The sequence below is a fragment of the Megalops cyprinoides genome, chromosome 7 (assembly GCF_013368585.1).
Source record: "Megalops cyprinoides isolate fMegCyp1 chromosome 7, fMegCyp1.pri, whole genome shotgun sequence".
Taxonomy (NCBI): domain Eukaryota; kingdom Metazoa; phylum Chordata; class Actinopteri; order Elopiformes; family Megalopidae; genus Megalops; species Megalops cyprinoides.
Genome location: NC_050589.1, coordinates 145008 through 156704, shown reverse-complemented (window position 1 = coordinate 156704; position 11697 = coordinate 145008). Strand labels below are relative to the sequence as shown.

The following is an 11697-nucleotide window of genomic DNA, read 5'->3' as shown; positions in this document are numbered from 1 at the left end:
AGGTGAAACACAGCATTATCTGTGTGTTTGAGTGTTATGTGTGTGTATCTATGTGTGTGTGTGTCTGTGTATGTGGTATCTTGTGTGTGCATGTGTCTGTGTGTGTTTGCTGGGTTTGGCTTTGAGGTTTGATTCTGACAAGATGCAGGAAGCATCTAAAGTTTTAGAAAAGCATTTTCACTGGTAGACGAAATTGCCAAAATTACAACCAATCAGATAAGTAACCCCCACTCCGTTTGTGTGTGTGTGTGTGTGTGTGTGTGATGGTGTGATGGTGTGTGTGTGTGTGTGTGTGTGTGATGGTGTGTGTGTGTGTGTGTGTGTGTGATGGTGTGATGGTGTGATGGTGTGTGTGTGTGTGTGTGTGTCATACCCAGAGAGGCCTGTCCGCGCGCAGGTGTGGAGACTGTGGGTAGCCAGGTGAGGTTGGCATTGCAGAAGTCTGTGTTACACACGCAGGCAGTGTAATTTGTACGGTGCGTAGAGGCGAAGCAGGAATCCTCAGGACACTGCATTGGCAACACATTACACCCTGTAACAGACACAGCGCAGCGCACACGGCTTCAGTGTGCCGCATTACAGGCTTCAGGGCATTACACACGGCCATTACAGGCTTCAGTGCATTTCAGAGTCCCTCTGCCTCCATACCCTGCAGGTCTGGCTGGAAGCCGCCGTCCACCAGCTTGAAGTAGCCCATGCAGCAGGGGGTGTGGGTGCAGTGCTGTACCCGGCCACTCACCCTGCCCGCCCGCTGCAGGTACAGCACGTTTTGGGCGCTGGCCAGGTAAACACACCTCCTGTGCCGGGGTGGGGCGGGCACTGGGGGGCACGCCAGGAGACACACTGCGGGTGCAGCCAAGGGGGGGTTATTATAACGACACCAACACTTATTTCAGTATTTAAAATACTACCTTAGTGTATCCTGTATTTCCCATTCATTTCCCTGTCACAGCTATGCAAGTCATCTCCCCGCCCAACGCCACAGCACCAGCAAAGAGAGAGACAGTTTGTGCCTGATCAGATTTTATAAAACATTCACATACTGAAATTATCAGTATTTTTCCCAACCTTGTCATGCAGCAGATGCTCTTATCCAGAGTGATTTACACAGATTACAATTTCTACATTTTATCCAGACAGCTGGATATTTACTGAGGAACTTCTAGGTTAAGTACCTTGTCCAACAGTACAGCAGCAGTGCCCCTGTGGGGAATTGAACCAGCAACCTTTCAGTTATGAGCCCTGCTCTTTATCATTATGCTGCACTGCTGCCTTTTCTATTCTTTGTTGTTTATCAATTACAACTGCTGCTCACTAGCTTATTGTTACAATTCATGTTAACAGACTATTATTGCAACTATTATTTTTGCTATACTTTTGTCTGAACTACAACTTCTTTGGCAATACAATGCATACTCATGCCAATAAAGCATGTCTGAAATTCACTGCACAGAGGGGAGACAGAGGCTAAAACATGAAATAGGCAGAGTAAGTGTCTATTAGTCTAACAAAATAATACAAAGTGCCAATATTGACAGATCACAAGAGGCACTGGTCATAAGATAATTATTTGTTCCGTTTCTGTTTTGATATTTGATTCGAATTTCAGAATGTCAATGCCAGGAAAGCTGATTTCATTGTATCTGGAGAGAGACGTGTGGCAGTGAGGACAGAGAGAGAGAAAAAGAAAAGTTGAAAAGGGAGAGAGCTCAGAGCAAGTGAAACTAATACACAATGTCATATAGCAGCTCAGCACACAGGAATGTGTGCACGGCAGCTCGTGTTGCAGGGAAAGGACCGTAAATACAGGGAACCTGAACAGCACCTGCATTTCACAGCCGCATGGCTACTGAGCGTAACAGAATGCAAGACACGCAAGACATGTTCACATCCGTCAACAAACTCATCTTCATGCACATCCCAAAGCCAAAGAGCCAGCCGTGCGGGGGACAAGAGTGAAACAGGACTCACCAAACAGCGCAAAGAGCAGGAACCACAGTTGCATCGTGGGAACTCCACAGATCGCCCGGGCCTCCCGCTGCTCCTGTCCCTGGAACTCCAACCGGGAGTGGGAGCTGGGAACACTGTGCTTCTCAGCTACACTCCCCCAGAGCCACACCTGCGCACGCACACACACACACACAGAGACACACACACACACACACACAGACACACACACACACACAGACGCACACACACTCTCTCTCTCACCCACCTGCACACGCACACGCACACACACACACACTCTCTCTCTCACAGACCTGCACAGACACACGCACACGCACACACTCACACTTTTCTCTCTCACACGCACACAGACACGCAGACACTCTCTCACACACGCACAAACACGCAGACACTCTCTCTCACACACACACTCTCACACACACGCACAAACATGCAGACACTCTCACACATACACACACGCACACTCTCTCACAGACACCTTCTCTCACACACACACACAAACACACGCGCGCATACACACAGACACTATGTCTCTCACACACAGACACTAACACTCTCTCACACACACACATACAAACACTATGTCTCTCTCACACACATACTCTCTCTCTCACACACACACAAACGCTGTCTCTCTCTCACACACACAAACGCTGTCTCTCTCACACACACACATACAAACACTATGTCTCTCTCACACATACACACACACACAAACGCTGTCTCTCACACACACATACAAACACTATGTCTCTCTCACACACACTGTCTCTCACACACACACACACACATACAAACACTATGTCTCTCTCACACACATACTCTCTCTCTCACACACACACAAACGCTGTCTCTCTCTCACACACACACATACAAACACTATGTCTCTCTCACACATACACACACAAACGCTGTCTCTCACACACACATACAAACACTATGTCTCTCTCACACACTGTCTCTCTCTCACACACACACACATACAAACGATGTCTCTCTCTCACACACACACACACACACACACACACACACACACACACACACACACACAAACGATGTCTCTCTCTCACACACACACACACAAACGCTGTCTCTCACACACACATACACACACACACACACACACACACACAAACGCTACGTCTCTCTCTCACACACACACAATAACTGAGGAGTGCTGCACTGAGGAACTCGGCACTCAGCTCACTAAGCCGAGGTCATGCTGTCTAATTAAGGAATGTAGTAAACCACCCCCCCTTTTGCCACTGATAGGTGTGTGAAACCTCCTGCAGATGCACTGATAACAGCTCTCTTACACACACTCGGGGGTGCTCTCACGACAAGCAACACTTTACATTTGCAGTTTGATTTCCTGCAATTAGTGTGAGTTATGGGGGGAAAAATACACAAAAAGAGAATAACAACCAGAACCCTTTTCTAGGAATATACTTTAATCCGTCAGTGTTTGCAGTGATAGTCACCGAGTCCCAGGATCCTTCATATATAAAATAAAATAGCTGAAATGAAGACTAAAGGATTCAGGCAGTTCCTCCTGCAGCCACTCCCAGCCTGGAAGTGTGTTACACCCTTTTACTTTATATATACATGCATATGTGTGGTAGTTACATATATATGAGGTATATATATGTAGCTCCCATGCGTTCTGTATAGGAACTGAACTGAAGAAGAGTAAACCAGTGCTGTATAAAAATGTTCATGTTAAATGCTATATATATATATATATATATATATAAAAAAGTTTGTTTCCACAAGACTGAAATTAAAAAAGAAAATATAACCAAAGAGCATGCACATTTGTAAATTTAATTTCTTGGTTTGCACAGTAAGAGCTGCCAGCAGTAGCAGTTCCCACAGGGCGACGTCCTGCCCGTGAACGCTCCTCCCCACGCCGACTCCAGCGCTCCCCTGGACCGCACTGCATACTGGGCTCATTACAGCCAAGAAAGGAATCTTTTTAAACAAATTTTATTTTGTCATTTTAAAGTATGGAAGCTCATTAGGTTATTCAAAGAAATAGGTGGCCAGCTTGAAATACAACTGGAAAATTAACTCCCAAAATAGCAAGACAAAGGCAGGCGGGGCGCTGAGGGACACAGCTGCAAAGGTAGGCGGGGCGTGGAGGGACACAGCTGCCGCAATATATCCTGGGACTGTACTGGATGTCACATTTCTACTCAGAACCCTTCAAGTCGAGTTAAAGTTGGTCTCACAAAATGTGTTTATAAAAAAGTTGCAATCAAAAAGTTGTGTTTCAGGAAAGCTTGTGAACGAGGCACACACAGAAACACAATCTCTGCTGAGTTCTCATGTTTCATACCACCCATACCCCATTTCCTGCCCCCACCCCTAAAAAAATACAAAATAAAAAATACGTACAAAAACTGCTCAAAACACAGGAAAACTGATATGTTCATCAGAGAATGATGGCTTTAAACGTGTACCTATTTCATCAATAATATTAAGCATAAAAAAAACCTCTCCATGTAGGACATGAAAGAGAAAATAATTCTTCCACCTCCCAGGTGTCACTGATCCTGGGGCTTTAGTCTCAGTTACTACTGATCCTGAATCAGTTGTCCCTGGTGAGACGATGCAATGCTGGTCTCAGACAGGTCTCTGTGGCGTGGGGCGGGGCACATGCAGCCTGTGGGCTAGCAGTTGCTGTGGCAACACAAGGACCAATCACAGTAGCATACTGGAGAATGCTGGGTTGGCAGGAGGGAGGGTATGGGTGCATGAATGATAGCCACCCTGCCTCTACCCCAGTGCCACACCCTGTTCCCAGAATTCCCTTTGTCCAGCCCCGCCCTGCTGCCCTGTGCTGTGTCACACGCTGTCTGCGTCTCTGGCTTCAGTAGCCGTTGCTGTTCATGTTCACAGAATGCAGGTCTGTCACGTGCATGACATTAACACCACTGCTGGCCAATCGGGCGATTCCCTCAGGTGACAGCGTCTCCATGGTGATGAGGCCGTGCTGATCGGAGGCCACACCCCCCGCGGCGCAGGCATCTGTGCCGACGGAAGCGGACGCAGCGGTGTCCGCGGCGACGGCGGTGGGGGCGGGGCCGCTGCTGTTACCCTTGGCGGTGTTCTTCTTGTTGGCGTGAGTCTTGATGTGCTTGGACAGGTGGTCACTGCGCATGAAGCGCTTGGGACATTCTGAGCAGGTGAACTTCTTCTCCCCTGGAGAGAGACTCATGTCAGCTACACAGTCAGCTACACAGTCACCAGCCCCACGCGCGCACAGCCAGCCCCGCACACACGCAGCCAGCCCCGCACACACGCAGCCAGCCCCGCACACACGCAGCCAGCCCCGCACACACACACGCAGCCCCGCACACACGCAGCCAGCCCCGCGCACACACGCAGCCAGCCCCGCGCACACACGCAGCCCTGCACACACACACGCAGCCCCGCGCACACGCAGCCAGCCCCGCACACGCAGCCCCGCACACACGCAGCCCCACACACGCGCAGCCAGTGAGTGGCTCGGCACTCTCACCTGTGTGTGTCCTCTTGTGTCTCTGCAGCTCATCGGAGCGGGTGAAGCGTTTGGCGCAGAAGGACCAGGAGCAGACGAAGGGCCGCTCACCTGAGTGCCAGCGCAGGTGAGCCCGCAGGTGTGAGGTCTTACCGTACACCTTCCCACAGCCTGGCAGGTGGCAGATGTGCTGCTTCTTTCTGCTGGGATCAGTGCTGAGGGAACGAGGCACACCGTCACATCACGTATATAATACATACACACACACACACCCTCACAGAGCATTACACACACACACACACCCTCACAGAGCATCACACACACACACACACACACACACACACCCTCACAGAGCATTACACACACACACACACCCTCACAGAGCATCACACACACACACACACACACACCCTTACAGAGACTTACACACTCTCTCTCTCTCACTCACACACACACACCCTTATAGAGACTTACACTCTCTCTCACACACACGCGCGCACATACACACACGCACACAGGCACCGTGCATACCGTCCCTCTCCCTCCTTGCAGTAGGGGCAGGTGCAGGCTTCTCTGCGGGACCGCCTGCCGGGAGGCTGAGGGCTGGTCTCTCCATCCTCCATGGCTCCGCCCTCATCCATGTTGGCCCCGCCCCCAGTCCCACCCTGCAGGGCCTGGTCTCCTAGGCAACCAGGAGAGACTCGGTCACTGGTCTCCACAGATAGCGCTGTATCCTTTCAGCCCCACTCTAGGCCTGAGACTTGCGCCAGGCTCACACCTGACCACACCTGCCGCTGAGACCGGCACCTGACCACACCTGCCGCTGAGACCCGCGCCGGGCTCTACCTGCCGCTGAGACCCGCGCCGGTGAGACCCGCGCCGGGCTCTACCTGCCGCTGAGACCCGCGCCGGGCTCCACCTGCCGCTGAGACCCGCGCCGGGCTCCACCTGCCGCTGAGACCCGCGCCGGGCTCCACCTGCCGCTGAGACCCGCGCCGGGCTCCACCTGCCGCTGAGACCCGCGCCGGGCTCCACCTGCCGCTGAGACCCGCGCCGGGCTCCACCGGCCGCTGAGACCCGCGCCGGGCTCTACCTGCCGCTGAGACCCGCGCCGGTGAGACTCGCGCCGGGCTCTATCTGCCGCTGAGACCCGCGCCGGGCTCTACCTGCCACTGAGACCCGTGCCGGGCTCTACCTGCCACTGAGACCCGCGCCGGGCTCTACCTGCCACTGAGACCCGTGCCGGGCTCTACCTGCCGCTGAGACCCTCGGGCTTTCCCTGGACCAGCACCAGCTCCTGGGCTCCAAAGCGGCTTGGGCAGCTGCAGCTTGCTCTAATCTCAGGCTGAGCCCTGTGAGCCGCTTCAGCAACCAGCAGCCTCCCTGACCCACTGCTGTAAAGCCCCGCCCATCCTCACTGTGGGTCAGCAGGCCATTGGCTGCAGGAGCGTGTGGGAGGGGCACAGAGAGACCAGGCTGCTGCACCACTGCTGTCTCCAAAGACAGTTCAGGAAAGAGAGATGCATCAAATGAAATATCTGAAAAGTCAACATTAATATGAGAGAATGTATTTTCAGGCCTTATTCTTCACACATTCCACAGGAAACACAGGACTCTGCGTTATTAACCTAACACACTGCAGACATACAAATACAGTGCACTGTATCAGGCAAATGCATCCCATAATGCTTTAAGGACATCACAGTCTATGGCATTCAGGATACACACACCGTGGACAATCAGGAAAGTACTGTTAACAGCTACAGAAATGACATCAAATGCACCTGATCTTTGCAAGTGCAGTACATGAATATTGAACATACATGAGTTATGATGCCTTAACACTCCCGCCCCACTGCAACGCTGCACCTCTGCTGCCTTCACTCCGACTGTCTCAAACTGCACTGAGATCCTCAGCTCACTCTGCCCATAGAAAACACTTTCCCATTTCAGCTCCAACAAATGAGCCACCTCACTATCATTCCTCTTCCTCTTCCTCATTCTTCTGTATCATCCAGCCTTCAATATCCAGACCACATCGTCTGTGTGACGCTTCACCTCCCTGTCATACAGGTAATGGAGGAGCTGACACAGGCAAAGCAAGACGTCATTTCAAAGGTACATTCGCCATCATCTTTGCTGGCTGGCTTTTAATAATGTCAACAAATAACATTCATTTACTTTTACATTAAATGTAAAAAAGAAGGAAAAACAAGGGGTTACCGTGGTTACACACCCTGCCAGGCTCCCGATCAACAGTTCTCACACCCACCAAAGAGACTGAAATGTGGTGCCACAGAGCGCCGAAACTCAACACGGGTTCCAGAACTAACCACCAGGGGGCACCATCACTAAATACAGATCTCTTTTTCTTCAGGAGACATATGGACTGAAAGGCAGGTAACCAGTTCAAAAGTGGGAAAAACTCCAGTTCCACTTAATACCGATGTGTGACGTCACCTGATGTGTAGCTCTTGGCAAAAGGAATTTTCTAGTCTTCATATAAGCCATGAAAGCATGTGGAACTGAGGGAACTGTGTCGAACCACACCAGCAATGACTGAAATGCTGATAATTCTTAACATGTTACTTGAAACTGAGCTGCTCCATCTGACCTCATTCCTGTCTGCCTTCAGTTCCCAGAATGCACTGTGCTGGCTGCATCTCTACAGCCTGTCTGCAATTGCTGCGGGGTGTGGGCGTACCCGCGGGATGCGAGTGTACCTGGGCGGGCATTCCCGCGGGGTGTGGGTGTACCTGGGCGGGTGTACCCGCGGGGTGTGGGCGTACCTGGGCGGGTGTGGGCGTACCTGCAGGGTGGGCGATGGCGATGGGGACGCCCTGCAGGGTGTTGAGGTTGATGGTCTGCAGGCCGGGCAGCTGCACGGTGCCGGTCTGGGCCAGCTGCGGGAGGCTCTGCACCGGCGCCAGTGTGATGGTCTGCCCCACGGGATTCTGCAGTTGCAGCGTCTGCCAGCTGACCTGCCCGCCCGGGCCCACGGTCCGCAGCACGATGGGCCCCGCGCCCGGCACCGTCTGGATCTGCAGGTTCTGCACGGCGTCCTGGGACAGCGTTGCTGTAGTGAACACCTGGCCGCCCGCGGCGACGGTCTGCAGCGCCTGCCCCGCTGGCAGGACCTGCTGCGGCTGCAGGAGAAGCTGCTGCCCCCCCTCCCTGCCCTCGACCAGGGTCTTCCCCCCCCCTCCCGCTACCGCCGTCTGAGTGCTGCTGCTGGGTGCGCTGGAGTACCCTGCCCCGCCAGCAGGGGTCGCTGTGGGCCCCGTGCTAACGGGCAGGAGAGTGATGTTCCCGTTGAGGGACACGGGCACATTGGCCAGGAACTGGGCCTGGTTCTGCAGGGGGATGGTCTGCTGGATCAGGCCGGGCACAGTCAGGATGCTCCCTGCAGGCGCGGTGCGGAGCTGCTGCCCGCCGGCCGCCGGGGAGGACAGGAGCTGCAGTGGGGCGCTGCCCGCGGCCTGATCCTGCTGCGTCAGCTGCAGCTGCTGCCCGTCCACCGTCTGGAACTGAGGGATGACCTGGTACTGGACGCTGGGCACCACCCCCGACAGCCCCGCCGGAGCCACCACATACTGCTGCTGGCCCAGCGGCGCCCCCTGCCGGCCCTTCCCCGCCTCTGCAGCCGGTGTGCTCACCGGGATGATCTGCCAGCCGTTGGCGGTGTGGGTCAGCTGTGCCTGCCCCAGCTCTAGGGGCTGATGGGGAGGCCGGTCCTCCGACCCTGCCTCGCTGTCGCCTGGGGCATCCATCCGACTGCAGGTGGCGGCCAGCAGGGCCAGAGAGGAGGGCTGGGAGTCCTGGGACAGACCGAGGGCAGATGCCTTCACACACACACGCAGGTGACACACTGGCACATGATGAAAGCCCAGCTCTTGCTAATGAAACCGGCTTCATTAATTAACATTACAGCCAGTTAGATACACTCCTGCTCTCAGTCTGCTGCTGTTTCCCAAGATGGACTGAACAGAATGGCTTAACCCCGTACTGTTAGTTTTCAAGCTCCCACTGGAGGCTGGCCATGCACCCCCCCCCATCCCTTCCCCTCCATCCCCTCCCATCCTCTCCAACCTCCCACACTATCTCCCGGACACCCGGATCTCCTCCGCCCTCCGGGAGGCGAGTCAAACCGGCAGCTTCCGAAGCACGGCACTGTAGGAGCAGAAGCAGCTACCGCCCGCTTTTTCGCTCCCGCCCCCGGTCAGGCAGTGGAATATGACTCCGTACAAGCGGAATTAGCGCTAAACCCGCCCGACCCGGGTAATCTCAGTCCCGTAGCATCGCTCCGCAGACCCGCCGCTCACCTGCCCCGCACCGCCGCTGCACTTCTGCATAAACTCCCCGCCGCTGCTCTCCACCAGGGCGGCCATCTCATCGTCCTGCTGCGACTCTGTGGGAGAGAAACGCGGGGACAAGCTGGTGAGGAGCTCGGGTGGTTACCATACGGACGCAGCAGCCAGCAGAATTAACGTGTCAGTATCCGCTAACGGAGCCACAGCAGCGCGGCCCAGCTCCGCGCTCAGCCGGAGAGCCACCGACTAGCGGCTCACTCTTTCCGGGGATCAGACACTGACAGCAGGGAGCTGCTGCGGAGTTTGCCGAGCGTTAGAGCAGAGTTAGTGTTGGAGTTACGGTTAAGGAGAGAGAGTTATCGGAGCTGGGTCGCTAACTTGTTGCCTGTCCATCCAGCAGCGGAACAGCCCAACGCGGGGTTACAGACGAGCTAAATGACACACAGCTACACACAGCTCATCACCTGCGGACGCAGCTCGGCGGAACACAGCCTCACCACCTTAGTTAGCTGTGTGAATAACCACTTAGTTAGCGAGCATGCTAATTACGCCTTTAGCTGCTAACTACACCGTAATGTTAGCTTCCAGAACTTAGGCGTTTAGCTTGCTAGCGAGTACAGCTAACTTGTCATCTCGCTACAGTGTGTCTTTATGGTGCCAAAGAAACGGTGTTATAATGAGACAGTAACATTTTAAAGGTGAGTTTAGTTCCCGATTCAGTGGCTTGCGGAGTATTTAACTTTTGGAAGAGTTTCTTACCACTCATTTTCGCTCGGCTGTTTCTCAAGCTGTTTCTGGGCACCAACTTCGCGAAATGCTACCGAACTTGACGGTGCCACAACTGAGAGCCTGGATTGACAGCTCTTTCTACCAATCAGATCTATGCGAAATAGAGCCTCTCCATCACGGATTCAGGATTAGTGTTCATCTTCAAAACCAGATCGAAGGTGGATTAGACTAAGGATTTATTGGATGTTGGCGCAGTATCTGCTCACAGCGACATTAGCTCGCCGTAATGATTTGCGGTGAAATGTTGTTGGCGCACTGCTTTAAACGCGGGCTGGAGAATATGCCAACAAAATGGGCGATAAAGACCATATGGACCAATGGTATCCGGCCGGGGGCGGCTCTATGCGCTGGTGTCGGTTGCGCCGCTGTGGGCGTGACGTCAGCTGTTTGTCGGAAAGGCGGGTTCGCTTTGGTGTGGCAGTTTCTCACGCTTTCGGAAGCGGCGCTTTGCAGCGATGCGCTGTCCGCTTTTAGTGAATCGAGTCGTGTCCTTAAGTCTGGTGCGAGCATCTGGTTCATTAACTCACTGATTCGTTCAGTGTCTTAAATTCCGTGGTATTCAAACGTTTTTAATGCAGCCGCAGCCCCACCCCCTCTACATAGTATAAGGAAGAGAAATGATCAGAGACTGTAAATTAAATTCAAATGAATATTGTTTGGATCTCAACCAATTCATGAGTGTAACAGCTAAATGCAGAAGTGCAGGTACAATGCAATAAAGCATTTGTTGTTTTCCTTCCTGCACCTCATAGCTCGCGTCCGTCTTGGACCACAGAGGAGTTCTGTGGTTTTGTGATGCTGCAGCTTACGTTTCAACAGCACACAGGTAGACCTGGTTTAGTGACAATAGAGACATAGGCCAATAAGAGTGAAGTTAATTTCAGCACCCACCTGCCAACAGCTGAGGACTATGAAATTTGAGTTTGATGGAAGAATCAAACATTAGCCTCAGCCCTGCAGTGAGAAGCACCGCTGGAGGGGTTGACAGCCTATTCTGCACACCAGCAAGAAAAACCTCCATCTCAGTTTGTACAAAATACAAAGCTCTGGTGAATATAGCATTCCACAGTCTCCATAATATCAATTTCAAAGCCTATGACAGCAGCCCTTCAGCAGCTAAACACACAG

At 53.1% G+C, this 11697-nt stretch overlaps 2 protein-coding genes across 2 annotated transcripts in view; both read right to left on the bottom strand.

The window, feature by feature from the left end:
* Nucleotides 1–2113, bottom strand: part of LOC118780232 (anti-Muellerian hormone type-2 receptor-like) — a 9916-nt gene extending 7803 nt beyond the window's left edge. The window contains exons 1-3 of the mRNA XM_036532641.1: nucleotides 1972–2113; nucleotides 649–843; nucleotides 374–532 (exon numbers count right to left, since the gene is read on the bottom strand). Coding sequence (XP_036388534.1) covers nucleotides 374–532; nucleotides 649–843; nucleotides 1972–2005 — 388 coding nt within the window. The 5' untranslated portion in view covers nucleotides 2006–2113. The remainder of the gene's footprint in view (nucleotides 1–373; nucleotides 533–648; nucleotides 844–1971) is intronic.
* Nucleotides 2114–3782: 1669 nt separating this feature from the next.
* LOC118781186 (transcription factor Sp1-like) lies at nucleotides 3783–10711 on the bottom strand. The gene is made up of 6 exons (XM_036534107.1): nucleotides 10540–10711; nucleotides 9793–9878; nucleotides 8280–9288; nucleotides 6002–6152; nucleotides 5492–5685; nucleotides 3783–5172 (listed from the first exon to the last, which is right to left on the bottom strand). Exons 1-6 carry the CDS (start codon nucleotides 10544–10546, stop codon nucleotides 4841–4843), a joined length of 1779 nt encoding a protein of 592 aa, XP_036390000.1. The 5' UTR covers nucleotides 10547–10711; the 3' UTR covers nucleotides 3783–4840.
* Nucleotides 10712–11697: the final 986 nt, after the last annotated feature.

What these genes read in the sequence shown, in the direction of transcription:
- LOC118781186 (XM_036534107.1), bottom strand. An exon ending in GCAGCGGCGGTGCGGGGCAG is followed by an intron (nt 9,289 to 9,792) that starts GTGAGCGGCGGG and finishes GGTCTGTCCCAG; the next exon opens with GACTCCCAGCCCTCCTCTCT. An exon ending in ACACAAGAGGACACACACAG is followed by an intron (nt 5,173 to 5,491) that starts GTGAGAGTGCCG and finishes GTCTCTCTCCAG; the next exon opens with GGGAGAAGAAGTTCACCTGC.